The 22,377-nt window shown below is 46.3% G+C and overlaps 1 protein-coding gene across 2 annotated transcripts in view; it reads right to left on the bottom strand.

Moving 5' to 3' along the window:
* Positions 1-22,377, bottom strand: part of Grid1 (glutamate ionotropic receptor delta type subunit 1) — a 748,494-nt gene that overhangs the window by 596,389 nt on the left and 129,728 nt on the right. For both annotated transcript variants that reach the window (XM_041662801.1, XM_041662802.1), the window contains exon 3: positions 21,279-21,563. In XM_041662801.1, coding sequence (XP_041518735.1) covers positions 21,279-21,563 — 285 coding nt within the window. The remainder of the gene's footprint in view (positions 1-21,278; positions 21,564-22,377) is intronic.

The raw sequence follows: 22,377 nt of genomic DNA, 5'->3' as shown, positions 1-22,377 counted from the left end.
TGTTTAACTTTTCAAGAAACTGACAAACTGTTCTCCAAAGTGGTGGTGTCATTTTACAAATCAGCAGCACAATGCAGGATTGTTCCACAGCTGCTCCACAGCTGCTCCATGCCTTGTGGACTTGACACGGCCATTATTTTTATTACTATTATTTCAGCAATTTGAGGAGCAATATAGTAGCATTTCGTTGTCGTGTTAATTTTGTTCCAATGGTAATAATAATGTACATATTTTGATGTAATCTTTTGCCATCCATATATCCTTTTGGGTACAGTACTTATTCAAATATTCTGCCCATTTTTTTCATTGTGCTATTATTGGATCTTAAGAGTTACTAACATGTCCCACATCCTCTATCAGATTTGTGATCTGTAAATATTTTCCCTCTTTTTTACACTCCTAATAGTATCTTCCAACAAACAAGTTGAAGCTCTTAATTGTAATGAAATCTAGTTTACCAATTTTATTTTTCTTTCATGTACTGTGCATTTGGTGTTTGGTCTAACAAGACTTGCCTCAGCAAAGATCAAAACCATTGCCTTCTTTATTCTCCTAGTCATTTCATGATTGAGTTTACACTGGTGTGTGGGCTATTGACGTGCCCTTCCTTGCTTGCAGATACTCAATTGTTTTGGCACCATTTGTTGCAAGACTTCTTTCTTCACAGAACTGCCTTTGCAACTTTGTTGAAAATTGATTGTTCATGGAAGAGGCAGACAATTTTTACACCGTCTATTCTGTTCTAAAGATTCTTTATCTATGCTTATACCATAGCAGTTTGGTTACTGTAGGATTTTAATGTTCCAGAGATTCAGAGCATTAGCTCTCTGTAGTCTCCTTTTTCAAAATAGCCTTGGCTATTCTAAGTGCTTTACATTTTTACACAAACTGTAAAGACAGCTTATCAATTTCTACCCCTTAAAACATATGCCAGGGTTTCACTGGGATTGCACTTAATCTAGAAATTAATGTGGGTGCAGATGGGCATTTAAAGAGTAGTAAGCCTCTCAGACTGTGAACACAGTGTGCCTCTCCACTTGGGCATCTACAACTTCCGCTTTGTTTTATAGTTTTGTATGTGTAAGGGTCTTGTTGACTTTTGTTTAACCTATCACTAAGAAGCTCAGGTTTTTTGTGCTACTATATAAATAGTATTATTTATTTATCTTTATATACTCCCACAATTTGTTTCTGCATATTAATTTCTATACTGCAGTGATATTAAGTTCATTGATAATCCCAATAGTTTTTTTATAGATCCCATTGAACTTCAAGATATATGACAATATGTTCAGTAGAGCAAATGTTTTAGGATTTCCTTTCTAATTTTTCTGCATTTTATTTCTTTTTCTTACTTGATTTCACTGAAAAAAAAACTTATGTAAAATGTTCAAAGATGTATAAGAGTAGACATACTCTTAAGTTCCTGATCCTGAGGGAAGATATTCGGGTTATCTTCACTATATATGGTACTAGCTCTAAGTTATACACATGCTCTTGTCCTGGACAAAGAGTCTCCAACTCCCTATATATCTTTTCCTCTGAGATGCCAAATCTTTTAACATGTATCTTGCTACAACATAAACATGAGTGTTTTCTTTAGAAATCTGTTGCCATTAAAAAAAAATCATAGGATTTAACTTTTAATATCAAACTAGCCTTGCATCCCTGGACAAAGTCAACTTTGTTCTATTTAAATACTATTGCAATGTTTTATTGATGATTTTTTTTTACTGATTTTTATTGAGCTCTACATTTTTCTCTGCTCCCCTCCCTGCCTCTCCCCTCCCCTTCAACCCTCTCCCAAGATCCCCATGCTTCCAATTTACTCGGGAGATTTTGTCTTTTTCTACTACCCATGAAGATTAGATCTATGTAAGTCTCTCTTAGGGTTCTCATTGTTGTCTAGGTTCTCTAGGATTGTGGTTTGTAGGCTGGTTTTCTTTTCTTTATGTTTTAAAACCACTTATGTGTGAGTACATGTGATAATTATTTTTCTGTGTCTGGGTTACCTCACTCAAAATGATGTTTTCTAGTTCTATCCATTTGCCTGCAAATTTCAAGATGTTGTTTAGTTTTTTCTGCTGTGTAGTACTTCATTGTGTAAATGTACCACATTTTCATTATCCATTCTTCAGTCAAGGGACATTTAGGTTGTTTCTAGATTGTGGCTATGACAAACAATGCTGCTATGAAAATAGTTGAGCACATGTCCTTGTGGCACGATTGAGCATCCTTTGGATATATACCCAAAAGGGGTATTACTGGGTCTTGAGGAAGGTTGTTTTCTAATTTTCTGAGAAATCTCCACACTGACATCCAAAGAGGCTGTACCAGCTTGCATTCCCACCAGCCATGCAGGAGTGTTCCCTTTTCCCCACAATCTCTCTGGCATAAGTTGTCATCAGTGTTTTTGATCTTGGCCATTCTTACAGGTATAAGATAGAATCTCAGGGTTGTTTTGATTTACATTTCTCTGATGACTAAGGATGTATGAAGGAGACCAGTCTAGGTTGGCTTAAATATTTTGGTCCATTTTACTACAGGGATGACACTGGTCTTACGAGAATCTTTAGGGAAGTATTCTCCTCTGTTCAATTTTCTGGAGGATGTGTATGTCAGTAATACCTGTTTCTTAACCCTGAGGTAAACAGGGAACTCATTCACTTCTGAGGTTTTCTTTGGGGTACTTTCAACTGCATGTTCAGTTTCTATGACAGTAATATGACTACTCACATTTTCTATTCCTTATTTAGTATGTTTTCCCAACTAATGACTTCAAGAATTGCCAATTTCAGGTCATCCGTCAGATCAGTTAGCACGTTAGTTTTCATAGGATCCCTTTCTTGGGACTTTAATGTCTGTGACATCTGCAGAGGTGTCAACACTCTTCTTTCTTGCTGTAGAGCATTGTCTTCTCTAGAGGATAATTGCTGTTGATTGGTGGGTGGGTGGGTAGGTAGATCGTTTTATTTCTCCTAATTCATTGGTCTAGAGACATCAATTTTGTCTTCATGAAAAAAAGCTTTGGTTTCCATTTCTTTATTATATTGCTTTTCTGTTTTCTATTTTATTGTTTCCACCCTGCCCTTTCTTATTTTGGATTTCATTTCATCTATTTTTCTAGCTTCTTGGGTAAATGATAAGTAACTAATTTGAAAACCTTCTGTTTCTCTAAGTGTTAATGTTAATGCAACTTGAAGCCATATAACCAGCAGCTTTTGCTTTCCTTGCCAGGTGTTCTTAGTACAACTCAATAATTTATCTGAGCTCAGCTTCCCCATCTGAAAACAAAAATGTGGCCAAAAAACGTCTTTAAAGACTGTTAGGACAATTTAAAAAGTTACATTTCTAAACACTAAGCTCAATGTTGTTGTCATGATAAATCACAGAATTTGACTTTTAATACCAAACCATCCTTGCATCCCTGGACAAAGTTGACCTTGTCCAGTTTAGATACTTACTATTGCTAAAGTTTTGTTGGGGATTTTATATGTACATGCACCACCAGCTCATTAAGTGCCTCGTTCTATCCCTATTTCTGAGTGACACCCCAGGACTTGAAATAAGCACCCACAAACACAGAGCTCAGAGGTTCATGAAGCCATAAGAGTCGAGCATATCAGATCGACTTATTTAGAGGAATGTAAACTGAGCTGAGGGTCCCCTACCTGTTTGGGTGGGTTAACTTTAAATGCACAAGCAGGAGACACAGTGTTGGTGAACATCCGAGAGCATCATCTTAGCCTTTCAGGAACAAGAGAGCGTTGCTGTAGGGAAAGTGTGCTTTGATGATCTGTTCTAGATGCTGATTTGGGAGCTCAGAGAAGTTACTGGACCTTGCTGAGGTTTCACTATTGACATGATGGAGTGGCCAATAAGATCAGAGAACTGTTGCATGCCTTCTGTGTGCTGGGCTAGGTCCTCTCTCCATGTTAAATGCTCTCCCAGTGCCAGTTCCTCCTGTTTGCAGAGAAGGCTGCAAGGTGGATGCCCACAGGCAACTCAACTCCACAATTACTGGAAAGACTAGAGATTAGAACTCAGAGAGGCTGCACCAGAGCCGGAGTGCTCAGCTGTCCTCACTGTTACAAAGTGTGTCCACTCAGGGTCTGGTGAGAACCAACAAATACACTCCAGGGGCCAAGCACTGGAGTAGTCCAGGAAAAGTGAGATTGCCCAGGAACAGCCAGAATGCTGGAGTCCACAAAAGAAGAAAGAATCTGCCTGGCAGCTGTGCAGTGCTGGGGCCATGCTCAGGGCTGCCCTAGTTCCAGGAGAGGTATTTATAGTGCAGGATGCATCAAGCCTGTTCAGCTAAGCTAAGCCTGAAGCTGATTTGCACACAGAATTGGCCATTATCGGTTCATTTCCATACAACAGCTCCAGGGGAGGAATAATTCAAGAAGCCCCCACCACCCATCTCCTACGGAGCTTCTTGTCACAGCTGCTAAATAAGACACATGGCTAGAGATGTCAGTGCCAAGATGATCACCCCCTCAGCCTAACTACTAGAAGGGCAATGAGCCCCAACCCAGAGGAACGGCCACACCCACGGCCCAGTGATTGGATGGTTGGCAGAACAGAGACAGCCTAGTTAGGTAGAGACACCAGAACTCCAGGCCCTGCCCATCCTTAGGTTCATAAGGACTCAGCTACCACCCCTAGGGGGAAACCAGTTCTACCACCACCACCACCACCACCCCGCCAAGAAGCAACCCACATGGAAAATGAAAGCTACAGCCCACTAAGAGAGACCCGCTAAGCCTGGCCGGCCACATCTCTCACCCTACCAAGCTGCCCACACTACCTGTCCTGCTAACTAAGCCATGATGTTTGGGAACAATGGGGACAAGCATTTAGAGTAGTCCTCTGGCTCTTGGGGCACCAGCAGGCTAGCAAAACTAACCTGTGTTGTGGGACACATATTCACTATGCCCACCCTCTGCCACCTACAACTGCCAACTCTGTGGGGGAAAAAAAAACAAAAAAAACAATAACAGCACTCAACCCAAGTGTGCTAGGCACAGTGCTAGACATAGCATAAATCTCATTTAACTCTCTGACCTTGTTGTTGTGCCCTGTGCAAGAGTCCAGGAGAAGGTGGGACAGGGCTCGGTGTTGCAGTCAGGTGTAGTCAGGGTCCTTGGGTACAACAGGAAGATCTGAGAGCTCTTGGAAGTCCCAAGTACACCACAGGTCCCAGCCCTATCCTATAGGTTTGCAGGGAACATGGTGCCCCCCCAACCTCCTTGCCCCATATGAGCCTGGCTAAAAGGGAAGCATGCAAAGAATTTCACCCTGAGCTGCCCTTGGCCCTCCAGTTATCTATGTCAGCTTAGAATGGAGACAAATTTATTGATCTTTCTTCGTGACTGTTAGCAAGATTCATAGCTAGCCACCGAGTACATTCATCTGTGCCTCTGAATTTAATTACCACAGGCACCTGAAGTGTATGGGAATACATAGGTGTGTGAGCGTGCGTGCGTGCGCATGCATGTGCACACACTCACACGCGTGTACACCCACTCACGCGTTCCCCAGACCTTTGAACATCTCACTTCCCCTATCCCCATTCCTTACACAGTGGCTGCTGCTGAGGGTGGCATGCACAAGGTCCAGCGTGCAGTACCAGGGTTTCAAAGGCATGAGCACAAGATTTATGATTTATGCCCTACAGATTTATGCCCAGAGGTGTGTGTGTATATATATATATATATATATATATATATATATATATATATATATGTGTGTGGTGATTATAACCCAGCGACCTGGTGTTAGACACACAGAAAGGACTGTGGAGCTCAGAGGAAGACAGCCTGTCTAGCAGGGAGCTGGAAGTATAAGGCTTTCAAACAAGGAGTCTAGATGACAGAGGAACGGACAGTAAGGCACTTGGGGAGGGCAAAGCAGGAGCTGGAAAGCAAGTCCTTGGGAACGGAAGTCTCGGCTAGTGTACCCTACATCTATCTCCGGCTTACCCTGTGGAATGCTGGTTTTTCTGCTCCAAGAAAGAAAAAATAAAACTCCCCACCCTAAACTCAGCTACCGTCTAGTTACAACCATCAATAAGAAAGTAAAGATACCACATGAAAAGGGAAGAAGTCAAGCACTTCACTGTCACTCTGAGTGCCTAGGACTGTGGCTAGGTCTTTCTCATGCTGCCAGCCCCCTTGAGGTGGCCCTTCTATGAGGTTTCAGTTCTTGCCACGTGATCCTGGCTCTAGGACCATTTCTTCCACTCATCCCTCCAACACGGAGATTTGACCATTTCTTCCACCTCACCTGTGCTAATATCTGCCTTGATTTCCATTCTAGATAGTCTCCTCCGAGAGATGGAATAAATGTTTCCATGCTTGAGCTCCAGCTGACACCGCTGCATCACTGGGACACAGGAGAGATGAGAAAAGAAGCAGGAAGAGTGGGGAATGGGCCTAAGGCCCACATCGGGTATACACAGGGGCCTGAACTTCTGGAGAAAGGGCCTTGTAAGGTATAAGCAGGCAATGAGTTTAAGAAAAGAGTGTTTAAGGCATGTTGGGAAATGAGTGGATGCTCCCTAAGAGGTGTGGCGTGGAAATCCATGATGCGCACATGTACACCAACTAGGGCACTTCCACACGGTCACCCAAGAAGCTCTAGAGATACACTCTCAATGGGCTAAGAAAGCTCAGTAGGCAGAAAGCTGGAGCACCCCAAGTGTCCATGGCAAGATAGATGAATGAGTGGGGTGTGGCCCATCTTTTAAAGGAGCTGGCACATACCGCAACATGGATGAAGCTTCAGAGGATTATGCTACATGAAAGAAGCCAGTGATAAAAGGACAAATATGACTGCAAATCCTTTCCTAGCCTCTCATCTCTCATTCCAAGACCCCCATATGCCAGAAAGTGCCCAGGCAGGCCCACTTCAGTCACTCAGAAGAGAGGATTGAACCATTGTCAGCACAGGAACCTAGGACAGTCAAGTGCATAGAGACAAAGAGAACGGCAGTCGCCAGGACCCCAACCAAGCAGCTGAGTATTGGTTGGACAAAAGCAGAAACTTCTAGAGACAGGTGAGAGTGATGGTTATAGAGCAATCTGCGTGCATGCATGGCGGCTGATCTATGTGCCTATGTGTGACTTGCTTATTTTCCTACAACTAAAAAGTGGGAATTTCCCAGAGCCTAGCAGAGTCCGATCTAAAGGATGAGTCGACAGTGACACTGGCGAAACCAGAGAGCCATGTGGCTCTCCTAACAGTAATAAAGCCTAAGGCCTCAGCCTGTTGGCTCTGCATTGTGACTGACCCAGTGTAAATGGTCAACGTGGGGTGACAAGAGGCAGACAGAATATAAGAAGGCATGACAGTCAGAAAATGCCTCCTCTCCAAACTCCAACATACCCTCAGATACTACCCTACCCATCCCCTGCCTCCCTCTGCATGTCGGGGCACTGTGCCCAGAACACACCCACCTGTAGCTCTTGGGGATGGGGGCAGTCAGGAGGATGAGAGTAAGTGTTTGCGATTTAAATCCTCACTGGCAGCTGGAGCCTAGAGGCGCTGCTGGCAGAGGCCCACCCTGCTGAGTGGCTGTGAGACTGGGATGAGGAGCAGGCTGGGCCTGGCATGGAGCAGCTCAACAGCAAATGTTTTAGTCTTCTTCCACAGGACACGTCATCTGTTTGTGAGCCATCGGTGACGCTGAACCCAGGGTCTCTGGTAAGCCACCAGGTGCAGCGAGGCAAAGCCGGTGCCTTCCACCATGTGACCACTGGCCCAAGACGTTCCCCAGTGCGTGGCCAGAGCTCAGCACCCTTCCTGCCACAGCTATAGAGACAGCCTGTTGTTTCAGCTCAGACTAGCTCTAACTGTCCTGGGACATGTTTCGATTCTATTCCCTACATTAGCTTCCTATGTGTCCGGGTGCTGAGCCTGGGCTACTCAGCTTGGTCTAGATCTGTGTGTTTACACCAGCCTTTAGCACAGGGCCGCAATGTGGAAGACCTCAGCACCGCTCCTCGGGCCCCTCAAGTCAGTTTGGCTCCACCGTCGTAAAGAAATGTGGTCCCGAAGGGCAGGATACACAGGGACCGCCTCTCCTCACCACCGGCAATGCTACTACAGGTGACTGTCCTGAACCTGTTTCTCTCCCAGCTACTTCAGACCAGAGAACCTTGATCTGGTTCTCAGGCTTTGTGTGTTGTATTTAACTTTCTGCCTGGTGATGTGTCTCCTCATCAATATGGCACCTCCAAAGTTCTCATCCTCTGAGTCCTGGAGAAAAACAAGAATCTTCCTGGTGACGTGTCTCCTCACCAATATGGCACTCCCAAAGTCCTCATCCTCTGAGTCCTGGAGAAAAACAAGAGCAGGGCTTGTTCTCCTCTCGCTGCCTTATTTTGGTAAATGGCATCTCAACACCTTCTTCTGATCTTCTACTTTGAAAAGAGTGTTGCTGTAATCCAGCAACTCACCCCAGAGACATATGCTCACAGAGATGTCTATTCAGGGGTGCGTCATGGCACTGTGCAACAGCAAGAAACGAGATGCTGCTGAACCAGCAAAAGAGACGAAGACCACAGTTGTCCACCTGATGGGATGAGGGGCAGCAAATATGCAGCAGGGGAGAGAAACAAGCCAGGGACGTAGAGCTGAACCCAGAAGTCCAAGTTAGAAAGGTCTCAAAACAGTGTAGGTGGGGATGCAGACATTTCAGTTAAGCAGTTAAGTGCCCTTGCTGCTCTTCAGAAGACTGGAGTCCAGTCCCCGGCACTCCAGGGGAACCAACACCCTCCTCTGACTTCCTCTGGAGCCTGCACAGACACACACACACACACACACACACACACACACACACACACAGAGGCATTCATGCACACGTGCACAAACACAGAACAAAACAAATCTTTTTAAAATACAGGCAACATCGTCTTGCCTATTTGTGTACTGTGCTAAGTCTAGGGGTGGGGATACCCATGAATCCATGATGCATGCTCAGGAAGTACCCTTATTCCCTTTGGAGAGGAAGATAAGGAGGTAGAAGCTTACTTTTCAAATGAAATTTGTTCCAGCAAGAATATCATATTTTGTGATCTAGGTTGTGGCAGTGCATGCCTTTAATCCCAGCACTTGGAAGGCAGAGGCAGGTGAATCTCTGTGAGTTTGAGGCCAGTCTAGTCTACAACAGTTAGTTTCAGGGCAGGCTCCAAAGCTACAGAGAAACCCTGTCTCAAAATATATATATGTATATAATACATATTGTATATTATATACATATATATAATTTTGAGAACTACTTACAAAACAGTAAACCATTTCAAAGCCAAAAGTAAAAAACAATATTCTTCATGTTCCTATCACCCTAGAAACACAAGGTACCTGACACCCCCAATTGTCCTCCACTACATATTGGCCCTCTTCAGTTCATCAGGGCTCCCTAACGCTCACAAAACTGTGCCGAGCACCAAGGCAGCTTGGTGATGCGTGTCACAGCCTGTGTCGTAGACCGTGTCTAGCTTACGTTGTTAAGCCAAGGCGGCACTGATCGTATGTGCCTGTCACCCTCTAAGTCTCCAAGCATCAGCCATCCATGGCTGCATGGCCAAGGGAAGTGGGCTACACAGACGTGTGGTGCTGTGCTCAACGAGCAGCTATGGATGTCGATACGCAGGCCCAACAGGCACAGATGCCAGAATGTTTGCACCAGGCACAGAAACTCACACAGAGGAGCCGCATAGGGCTCTACAACCCCTACCTGGAATAGAAAGCTCCAGGCTGGCAGAGGCAGGGCCATGACAGGAAAAGCCAAATCCAACTCTCCTCTTTACTGGCTCCAGAGTAAGCAAGAGCTGCTGTGTGCACTATCTCCCTCTGACATCTTAACCACTTTCTGTTCTGCTTTCCTGAGCATGTGGCCAGAGGTGACCCCATCACCCTCTCAGCCAACACAGCCTCTCCCAGCTACAGCCAGTCTTGTTTTCCTACGTGTGCTGTACCTCACCGCCTCTCTCAGCATTGTCAGAAGCATCCATGGATCAACTCTGGCTGTGTGAACAAGCAAGGGGAGACTGTAACCAAAACAGTCACCCACAAACTCAAAAGACACTTGTCCACGTTCCTGTGGCCCAGCGAGGTTGGCCTCGACTCCCAGCCCTCCTACACACATCACCGTCCGCCAGGCCAGACTCATTATAAGGTAACTCACAGCCAGGAAGTGGGTTCCTAGAAGCTGGAGGAAGAAACGCAATGCTGCCCACGTAGAAATGGCCTCATCAAGGAGAGCCCCTGCCCTCTTGTGCCCAGTGGCTGCATCACTCCTACCAAAGCCTACACACAGACACTTTGGTGGGAAGCTGTCACCAAAATCAAAAACGTCTGGCCTTATATTGCTAGATGGGCTAGCCAGCAAGCCCCGTCCTCCCATCCACTGTATTCCTCCCTACCCAGAACTGGGGTTGTGGATATGATGTGTACCACTGTGTTGACTTCACGTGGCTGCTAGGAACAGAATTCATGTCCTCGTGTTTAAGCAGCAAGAACTTTGCCCACTGAGACATCGCCTCAGCCCTTCACCCTGGTAATTCAGAACACCTTGAGCCTTCAGGGGAAGTGACAGGGCACCAGACCAAGCCTCCCAGAGTGCTCTGCTCAGTGTTTGGGTACCCACCTGAACAACAGGCTGAGTGCTCAGGGCAGCCTGGCTGTGAGGGAGAGTGAGAAAATGAGAAACTGTCTGTGACCACAGGGATCTGTGTCACTCTCAAATCCGTCATTTCATTTCATTTCAGCTTCACAAGAACCCTCTGAGGTGGGCATTTTTATTATCCTCACCATCAAAATGAGAAAATGAAAGACCAGACAGAGTCATCAGCTTGGCCCAGGAAAAAGTCAAGTCAGGAGTCAGAATGGAACCAAGTCCTGGGGGAGTAGCCACACTGATCAGCCAGACATCAGCAGCACCACCGCCCTCATACTGTGATATCGACAGTTTCTCCACTCATTGTGCCCAGGGAACTGGGAATGGTCTTACCCGGGTGCTGTCATCATGGGGTTTCTTTTCTGCAGAAGGTGGGAAGGGTAGGGCAGGGTGCTTCCCTCAGAAGTCCCCAGATGTGGTAAAAGGTAGATACTATAGTTGTAACTAGAAATCTCAAGTAAAGAAACAAAAATGTTTTGGGTGGGGCAGAGCTCAGGGTTACATGACTTACAATACAGAACAAGTTCTGTGTTCGGTTCTCAGCATCACAAAAGAATATGCTTCTTAGGAAAATAGACAGACAGCGTGCCAGGTCAAGATAGTAATTAATCCATTCACTCACTCCACATTTAATGAGTGCCTACCAAGTTTCAGCTGCTGTACTAAATGGTACGAATGCAGCATCCTTCAACATCATACATTAAAATCTTACCTGATGCAGGTGAATAGCAAGAATATTGTCCTCTGTCGTAAAAGAATAACTGGGGTCAATAACAACTAATTGTAAACTTCAGAATCGCTTGTAGAGAGTGAGCTTTGATGCTCCTAACACAAATAAATGATAAATGGCATCATAATTTCTTTGGTAATATTCATGCCAGGAAACGGATACTCCAATTACTCTATTCTGATCATCAAAACATCATATACATGTGTATAAATGTCACATGTGCCCCACAAATAAGGATAATTACATGTCAATTTAAAATAACAAACTATTTTAAAATAAACTGCCAGGGATTCACATTTTAGATAAAGACAGACACTGAAAACAAAGTAAATACATACAGAAATAAGGGGGGAGGAGTGTCAAGTGGAAATACAGCCCCAAAGCAGAAGAGTTAGCCTATGGATGTGGGTAGGTAGGGGGTGTCCTGGGCATAGGGCACAGGCAGACATCACTCCTGTGCCTGGAGTATCTGAGGAGTATCCGGGTGCTTCAGGGCAGAGAGCAAATGGGAAGGAGCTGGGCAAGAAGTGGGCCCTTTGCAGACAGCAGCTATTTCTCCCATTGGATAACTAGAAGTTCCAAGAGTCACCAAGGACCTTTAGGAAAAACAAGGAAACATTTTAGGGTACTCCCAGGCTTTCTGCCTCCACAGGAACCAATGCTCCTAAAGAGATTCAAGAAACATTGTCTTGCCCCCGGCTAACCAAGATTCAGTGTGCCTAACAGTCCTTACTCAGTCCCATAAGTGCTGAATAGCAAGCAAGAGACCTGGACACCCCATGTTTCTTACAGTCATGTGCCATCAGCTGGCATTCTTTCTCAAGAAATAAAGAAAAATCTCAAATCAGAGGTTCTTGCCCAGTACTAGGCTAAAAGATGGCCACCCTAGAACATAGCTTTATTTTCGTTGCTTTGATTTCTAGTTTTGTCCTCAAACAAACAACATAGCTGAAGCTGTCTTTGAGTTCCTGATCCCCCTTCACCATCTCTCCAGGCCTGGGCCACAGGTCTAATCAAAATACCCAAAGAGCACAGCTCCTTGCCCTGGGGGTTGTTATCCTCAATAGGGTCCCAAGAAAACCTGGCAATGGTAAAAGATTACTAAATGTACAACAACCAAAAATTAACTCAAAATCCAACATGTAAAGCCTTCGAGATGTTCCTGGAGCACTGTCCCATGGTGAGTCACACAATATCCCCAATGCCTTGGTTCTGAACACACACACACACATGCACACACACACACACACACACACAAACACACGCACACACACACACACACACACACACACCACTTTGCACTGTGCATGCTGTCACTGTGTATTGTCAAGGAACATCACACAAACACCTCATCCCAGATCAAGGCTATTGTAGCTCATAGCAGCGTCTGACTGTACAGATGAAGATTTTTCTCTCCTGTAGAGAAGCAACAGCTCAATGGAAAGCCTGGACTTTTAACATTCCTCTGCTGCGTTCTTCAGCAGGTAATATAAAACCAGTATACCTTTGGATTCAACAGCATTTCAGGTGTTCAGTTTTGAAATTGCTGTTGCCGTCTCTGACTTGAATTTCGTTCCTTAAAACATTAAAGTGAGTTTTTTTGCTTGAGACTGGGATAAAGTTTTCCCCTTTTCTGAAATATCCATAAACATACTTCTGCCATTATGTACCACCTGTATGTAAAATAGCGGTAAACGAATTAACCAGTACAAAATGAAAATACTTATGAACTCTGGAAAACATTGAAAATAAATACCCTATGTCCTGTAGTAGCTAATATTAGACCAATATTTCTTCATGTAACAATAATCTACCTTAGGTACAAACTGGACTCATCTTTAATAAATGGTAAAAATCTATGTATAGCAAAGAACAGCTTTAAAAATAAATCTCTTTGTAGTTTATTGTCAGTAAATATTTGATTTGCATGACTATTTTATATACCTGTATAAATTTCTCAGACACAAAGAGATCATGTGTGGAAAAGGTTTACAAAGCCCTGGCCTAGAAGTTCTCTGCCACCCATGACATGAGAAGCAAGGCACAGAAGGGCTTGGCTCACTCTGGATACAACACACAGCACAATGTGGATTGAACGTCACTGAGAACGACATCCAATCGGTGCCTTCTTCACACTGATCAACACACCTTGTCCACACTTCTTCCCATGCGCAGGGGTGAGACCCAGAGGAGGGTCTGGAGGTGAGCGCGTCATCCAGAGCCCACATGTGTCCTTGGAGGTGCGCGACTGTGTATCAAGAGAAAATGCAAAAGATTTGGCCAAGGCCATGATCCGGATACTCGATACTCCTTCAGGGCTATATACATAATGAGCGTGTGCAAGAGCCAGCACAGCCTCACATGTCCCTGTGGATCCATGCTTGAAACAACCATCTCCACACATCCCCAGACACACTCTGGAACCTGATGTGAGGATAAGGAAACTCCAGAGCTAATGAACTTTTATCTTGTGGCAAACACTGCAATTAACGCTCCACTAAGTACAGCTGCTTTGTAATTAGACCGAAGAACAAAACGCCAAACCCTCGTCCCGGTAAAGTTGCCATCCAACTTCTTCTGGAGGTGTCCTAGCAATTAAACTCACTTGCTCATTTCTTCTGTTAAAAAAAAGTATTTATTACTTCAATTTAAACTAATGCTGTAATGATCAGGGGTATTATTCATGAGAACTCTTGCCATTGCGCTTGAAGCCACCAGTCTGCTCTGCCAGGGCTGGCACGGAGACGCTGCTGACAAGAAGCACCCGCTAGAACAGCATGGATACTGGGTACCCTCTTTCTTCCAGGGAGGTTTACTATGGGAGGGCACCAAGGGTGAGGTGCAACCACTGTCAGTCTGGCTGTCCGGCTGAGATGTGTCCCACAGAGTCATTGGTACACTGTAGTGACACTTTTGAGATCATGGGATTTGACCCCAGCTTGGGGCAGGGACTGTACACTATCGATGAGAGCGCTGACTCCAAGCTCTCTCTGTCGCACCAAGTACCAAGAATGCTATCAACAAACAATTTGTTCCAGGATGCATAACAAGTCAAGCCAGGAGCCCAATGGCTCCCTTGAGGTTTGCCATGACACTTTTGGAACGCCAGGGTAGTATGGGCCACAGTTGGACTACAGATGAATCAGGTTCCTGAGTACAGGGTCTCACTGAGTCCCCAGCATGCAATACCACGAGGCCAAGCCCTTTGTATGACCAATATTTAAGCCACATACAGATTGCATCCAGTAGAATGATCAGAGAGGCTGGGTGATTTGTCCAATATCACTGGGGCTCAAACCAAAAGTCCCTCTTGTTCCTCACCAAGCAGCTAAGGATTAGTGGCTGCGCTCACTGACATCCAGTGCAGACCCTAGACCTGAGGTTTGTCCTCAGCGGGACTGTAGTTCCCACCCATCATAGTTTTCTCCCTTTTGTTTGCAGCCAGTGATCTGAACCTGAAGAAGAGAAAGTCCAGAGTACTCTGGGTTAAAGGATGTCTGTCTCCTTTATCTGTACTCATGTCTATACTGGATATAAAGAAACAGAATCCAAGAGCACAGAAGAGATAACAAGGTCTAGAACTATAAATTTCCTGGGATTTGGAGCTGGTCTGTAAGGTCTCTCAATCTTCTCCTAGCTTCATCCTTGGCCAAGTGCAATCTGGACACGCAATCTGTAACCCACACGCATGCTCCTATCTCCTCTCTGATGCTCCCCCCACCCCTGACCCTCACGCACACTATCCTTCCTCCTCTCTGGTGCTCCCCCATGCTCCTGAGCCTACACACACTCTCCTTACTCCTCTCTGGTGCTCCCCCATGCCCCTGACACTCATGCACACAGTCCTTCCTCCTCTCTGGTGCTCCCCCCATCCCTGGCCCTCACACACACACACTCCCTCCTCTCTGGTGTTTCCCCATCCCTGGCCCTCACGCACACATTCCCTCCTCTCTGGTGTTTCCCCCCCCCCCCCATCCCTGGCTTTCTTACTTGGTCTCCCCCTACCTGTAATGCTCTCCCCACTCATTCCAGAGCCAACTGCCCCTTGCTTGCCTAACTTCCACTTGTCCTTGTGCACCTTTTTAAGCATCTTCCTCCAAGAAGATCTTATTAACCTCCCTGTTACAGGATGTGGTAAATGGGTGTGCACCTTTCTCAGTCACCCCTAAGAACTATATGGGTCCTAAGTCACAGCAACGCCTGGGAAGGGATGTTAGCTGCAGGGAGAAGCGAGCACACATCAGCACCAAAGCATTGCTCAGGCTAGGGCCCTCCTGTGGGCAGCATGCCAAAGAGACAATATCTTTTCTCCAAGAAGAGAATGAGATTTCAGCAAGAAACTATCATTATGACATGAGGGTAGGGAAGGGCTTCTTAAATAAGACAGGCAAGAGAGCTGAGCATAAAAAAGATGACTACATTTGACAACAGTACAATACAGACCTTCTGTTTATGAAGACAAGCAACTGATGGAAAGTATTTGCCACACTTAACTCACCAAAGAAAAGGCTCCGCATAAAAATTAACAGTTACAAACAAGCATGTCATAGAAGAGAAAACAAAAATAGCCTGTGAAGATGTGGAGAGACTGTATACAGAAAATGGAGATTAGCTTCAGAGTAATAGAACATTTTGCACTAGAATCCTCCATGTACAGGCAACAGGAGAAGTCAGTGAGCCTGCGGACCTAGAGAAGCCGCATGCATGGTAAGAGGCAGTGTACACAGAAAGGAACACTTAGGGACGGACTCATTAAACGTGAATACCATAAAATGTGCATTGATCCAGCAGTCCCGCAATTCCGCTCCTCAGACTAGATCCTCAAACCTCTTCACAAACTACCAAGAGGTAAGTATGAAAGTGTTCTTAACAGCACTGCTTGTAATACCAAAACCTGGAAATAACCCAAGTGCCCATTAATGATCAGGTAGATAAATTAGATATACTGTGAGGCAATAAAAATATTAATATATCTGCATCAAATGGATGATGCTCAGAACAGCTGCAGAAGCATTATTACACATATTCACGGTTCACAAAGACGCCAAATAAACAAACACCTATTACTGGATCCAGAGCGGCCAAATAGCCAGGGATTGGCCAGCACCAATCAAGACAGCAGTTCAGTCCCCTCACAAGGATAGAAAACAACCCGAGTTGAGGACTCGAGCTTCCAGGAATTCCTTTTATCATTATTAATATTTTAATTGGAAATATGCATTACAATCATGTGTAACTACCAGTGTTGAGAGGATGATTTGTAAGGGGTTGGCATGGTGGCTCAGTAAGTAAAGTGTACAAGGAACTGAGTTCCATCCCCTACACCAATGCAGAAAGCCTTGGGTGGGGGACAGAGACAGGAGGGTCCTTGGGCTAGCTAGGAGCTTAATCAAAAAGCCTTAAGTCCCAGTGACAGACCTTGATTGAAAAATAAACACCTGAGGTTGAACTCAGGTCATGTGTGCACATACACACACACACACACACACACACACACACACACACACACGGTAACTTTAAAACAAATGTAGTGGTCCCTCAGGCAGGGACCTGAGGCTTTGCTTCTGCAGAATCATAGTTCCCAAGCTTCCAGGATTCTGCCTACCCTGGAGACGCTAGAAGTGAGACACTGGGCCAAGCCAGTTACAGGCAACATGAGCAAAGTGACCCTGTTTCTTCCTTTACAATGAACAAGAGGAAAAATGTGTGTCATGTGGTAGAGATTCCATGAATATTTACCAAGTGAATCAGCAAATGGCATGCACCTGCATGTGCATGTACACACATGTATATACACACATGCACGCATGCTCATGCACACACACACACACATGCACACACACGCGCGCGTGCGCGCACACACACACACCAGCAACTGAAGCATGAAGACAGAAAGTTCTCTGCACTATTCCATCCAAACTTTTGGTATTTTAATGTTATGGATTTTCTATCCCAAATGTCAGTTTCCCTTCTATTTTCCCTTTGCTGTCACAACAAGCACACAAGTGTTTTCCATGGAATTGTACCAAATGGCACCTCTCATATTTTGTAAACCAAATGCATACAGACTCCTCTCTCACCCAGTATTAGTCAGACTACTGTCATCAGAGTGAAATACCTGAGGCAATTTCCATGTTAAAAGGAAGGTTTGCTTTGGCTCCTAGTCATGGACAGTAAGTTCAAGATCAGGCAGCCGCGGTGCTTTGCATCTCTGGAAGTGCGGCAGTCATGGTGGAAGAACCAGACAGGGAACATTGCTCGTATCACACGTGAGGAATCAGACACAAAGGTGGGATTCCCGTAATCTTCCTCAGAGACTTGTCCTGGTGACTGAAAGACTTCCCTCTAGGACCTACCCTCTGAGAGATCCATAGCCCCTCCCAACATCATCCCTGTGGGGACCAAGCCTTTAACATGGGGACATTCAGGGGATACTCAAAGTTCAGTTTCACAGTATGCCTTTCTGCCAAATCCCTCAGAGCTTTTCTGCTCTGATCTCACATATGATGCAGATGCTCTGGCCTCAGGTTCTACCAGGGGAAGACTTTCCTAAGATTAAAGGGAGACTGACGGGAAAATGGGGAAGAAACACACACACACACACACACACACACACACACACACGAAGGGTCTGTATGTGATGTTCACTAAAGGATGAGCCTGAAGCATGCTGGGTCCATTCTAAGTCACAGCCCCGGCTTGGCAATGACTATGATTGACTGGACACCAGGAAAGAAAACTAAAGCCTAGCAAGAAATAGGATGGTACCTTGGCTAAGTGCATGGGCCTTAGCGCCCAACAGCATCTCCTGAACCATATTGCTTAGGTGGTAAAACGTAGCATAAATGAAATAATGTGTAAAGATGCTTACAGATCAGCACTAAAAAGGCTCTAGATCCCAAGTTGCTTCCATTTGACTTGGGGAGGAGTAAGAGTGTTTACACGCAATTTGCTTCTTAATTGGGCTCCTCTGAAACTACACCACCACAGGGGCTCTGGCAACATGAATCCACCATGGCACATGGACATTCCTCGGCCAGTGGATTCCAGTGCCAGTGGATCCACCATATGCCACTCTGAGGGCTGAGTATGCTGTGAGCGTTGTCTACTTTAGCTCACCTAATGGGACTCTGGGAGCAAACAGGCTGGGGTACTTGTGAGGAAATAGTGAGGCCAAGAAGCAACAGTCGTGGCAGAGGAACTTTTATAGACACAAACTAGCTTCAAAGGTTGTCAGATTAAGAGGCTGATGAACAGAGTGGGCAAAAGCAACAGGGTCCTGTACAGAATGCAATAAAGAGCTGTGACCTCCAGAGCAACCAACGCCACATGGGTCAGGACCCTGGACAGCACCATCAGCAGGTTGGGGTGGGCTTTGCCTTCCTTCACCTCTGACGTGCTCCACCCACTTCCAGACCACACTACTACAATCAGCAGACTTGGTGAGCGGCTTCCAGTCCCTCCCTATACCATGGAAGCCTCCTGGCACCCTAACCATGGCTTTGTGCCCCTGAGCCTCAGCATCCTTCTCAACACAGTGACTTATCCGGTGAAAGCGGCTATGTCACTCGGCATGTTTGCGGGATTAATGATACAGGGCAGGCTTAGCCAAGCACTAAAGCCAACTCCAGGAAAGGTGGGAGAGCATCCTATCAGCAGAGAGGTGCACTTTGGGGGCTGTTCAGGTTTGGGGTTGGGGGATGAAGAACATGAGCTAGAAGTGTTTCTGCAAAATGAACCACTCTTCCTAGCTCCCTACCCATCCGAGAGCAGATGTCAGGTCACCCAGTACCCTCATCCTTCTCCACATCTCTCCTCTGTCTTTTTCAAAAACCACTGGAAACGCCCACGTCTTCATCCATGAATTTGTCATTCATATGGTGCCAGGCACAGTGCTGAACTACAATGAGAAAGAAAAAAAAAACAAGCATATGGCCTTCTCCTCTGGGCATAACCAGCTCCGCAGGAGCCCAGTAGACAACAGGGACAAGTCCTCACGAGTGGCAGGCTAAGGGAAGTGGACTGAGGACGGGTGGGCAGGTGACCAAGAAGCCAGCAATGCTGGACCCAGGTGGGGGAAGCCCCCTTTCCCTGGAAGTCTCTATGTGAGTTACATGGAAATGAGAAGTATAATGAGAAGAAAGGACAGGGTCTGGAAGCGCCTCAGGTACCACTCAGTCTCCAGGAATCACAGAAGGCCAGACAGTGAGCAGGCTACAGAGCTCACCTCCTGTCCTCGCCCCTTGCAGCTGTGGCTTCTCAAAAGACCCCAAGGAGAATGGGGTGTGCAGGCCAGAGACCCTGAGAGGAGCAGATCAGAAAGGGACTGGGTATCCTAGAATATAACATGCCCAAACCCGGGCAGTGGCCACACCTCCCACCAGATCTGGTTCCTGGGGTAAAGCCTGATTTCTCAGACATACCCTGGGCACATCAGTGCTATTACAAGGTCTCCAGCCCCTGCAGGACCTGAGACTGAGCAGGTGTTGGAAAGGCCAGTTCCCGGGCACGACAGGAAAATCCCTGGAGCCTTGAGCCACCCTTGTCCCCACCAATACTGCATTTTGATTTCAACACAGTAACTGTTTGCTCTTTCAATTCTTCCTGGAAGGCTCCAAACAGTTTATTTGTTCAAGCACGGAGGACAGCGTCCCAGACTTAGGGAAGCAGAGTCTTTAGGCAAATGCAAACATATGCTGATTTCTTTTCTTAGTTACATTCTTGGCAAAGGGATTATTTCACCAGGAGACAAAGCTGGACTTTAGAGTGTTGCATGGTTCCATCCAAACCTCAGCTAAGGGGACTTCCAAGCCTTACAAGTGCCCATCAACTCTGACCAGGTATTGGGGTGACTGCGGCTCTAACGGTGCAGCACAGCAGTTCTTAAGCGAACCACTTTGGGTCCCGGCTGGTAATCACACAAGCATGCACGTAAGATAAACACTGCAGACAGGAATCCATTCCCACGGCAGACTGGACTGGACACATGCATGGACACTGGTATACTAAGAAGAGGGTACAGGGTGTCCCGGATCAAACCCTGATTGAGATGCTGCACTACAGCTAAGCAAAGTGCTAGCCTCAGGAAGACAGGGTGAAGGGCGCAGGAGACCCTTCTGCAGTGATTCTCAGAATGGCATGAGGCTGGCGATGGTCTCCAAGTAAAACCTTTCTGAAGCACAAATCATGGAAGCCATTTTATCTCCGGACTCGAGCTGATCTATTTACATAGGCGCTGTCACCAAACATGAAGCGGTTTCTCCCAAGCCCACTCTTGTGGTTTCCTAGCAAGTAAAGTATGCTTCCTTCCTCCGAAGAGGTCTTCAGAGCAGCCGTACACAGTCATACAGTGTCCCCAGGCCCACCGGCTAAGGTTTCCCTCCTTCCGTTCTTTGCCCCAGCCCAAGACCCTGAAGCTGGGTAGATAGAGGTGGATGCAAATAATAAGTCAAGGCTGGACCAGCATCCAGCATGAGGGGTAACCTTCAGAGAAGATGCCAAGAAGACCCAGGCAGGCAGCCTCCACCGCTGCCTGTAAGCAGCTCTTCAGATCCCTGCCAGCAGTTTATTAATATTTTATTGAAAATTCTAAGATGATTCAAACTTCAGCTGTCATGATAAGGTGATGTTGCTAGGCAACTTTAGTGCCTATCTACAGATCTGTTTTTGCAGCTCTTCTCCAATTCATGAAGCTCAAGGTTGGGCCCTACCACCCTGAGGAAGACTCCGTTCAGACCACCAGCATGGATCTACACCCTGATGGCACTCCAGTTCTGTGTCCCCTGATTGAAGCCTCTGGTGTTAAAACTACCAGCACCCAGCTGTCCCTAAAACCAAGCCTCAGCCCGCCCACCCCAGACTCACCATACTCGCTGTCATAGAACATGACGAACTTCTGCCAGCGCAGCTCTGTCACCAGCCTGAGCATGACGTCATTGAGACGGACAGGTGGTCTCGAAGCCAGTGTGTAGGCCTCACCGTCAGGGCTAGGGTTCAGGTGGCAGGCAGTTCGTGGTGAACCCCCGGGATTGCGCTGGACAAAGAGGTGTGGGATGTGCATGGCATCTGTGAGGGACTGCAGGGCGTTGGCAGATGCACAGCCTGTGGATGTGACCAAGGCCAAAATTCCCTGGGTCATGAGGTCACAGGCTGGAAAGAGAGGAAAAAGACAGGAAGAAATCAGCACGGCCACGACTGTACAGGCCTCACTCCCACGGCTCCACCCATGCCTGTAGCCCTGTGATGTCTCCCCACACAGACCAAGAGCCCAGGAAGGCTAGCAGCTCTCATTAATTAGTTGCTGATAACCTTATACCATGAACACTGAAAACCTTGGTGCAACATGCAGCTACATAATCTCAGGCCCATTTAACAGATGAGGAAAGAAAGAAAGGTCAGAGGTGGCAAAATCATTAACTCCAGAGCAGTCAAAGAAGGGTGGTACAGCAGGGATCCACCCCAAATCTCCCTGATTCACCAAACAGGACTCTCAATTAGACACTGTTTCTCACCTTGGGGCCAGTAGCCAAAATGCTGGGGAGGGACCAAAGCTCATGCTGGGGAATCTTTATGTCCTGTGTCATGGGCAAAGAATACAGCATGTGCTCTGCAATTGTTGCCTGAACTGAACTGCTTGGATCTGCAAGACCTGGATGACATCATGATGTCAGGAAGACATATACTTACCCCCAGAGGACCTAGAACAGGGAATGGAAGTGGGCAGGAGCCTCAGTCTCCTGGCCAAGTCCACTTGAGTTCTATCACAAGAATACTGGATCAAATCCCAGATGAAGTAGATGGCTCCAGAAGCCCAGGATTGCTCAAAAGCCACTTGACAATCACAAAAGAAGAGGCACCCGTAGCTCAGGCAGTTACCAAGGGCACAGAGAAATCAGACTGAGATGACAGGCACCCTTTCTGGGATGACACACTCAGGAGCCCGGACTTTGGAAGTCACCCAATG

This window comes from Microtus oregoni, unplaced genomic scaffold (genome assembly GCF_018167655.1).
Source record: "Microtus oregoni isolate MIOR12 unplaced genomic scaffold, Mior012 000013F_ref0000133, whole genome shotgun sequence".
NCBI lineage: Eukaryota > Metazoa > Chordata > Mammalia > Rodentia > Cricetidae > Microtus > Microtus oregoni.
This window is presented reverse-complemented; position numbering and strand designations above follow the sequence as displayed.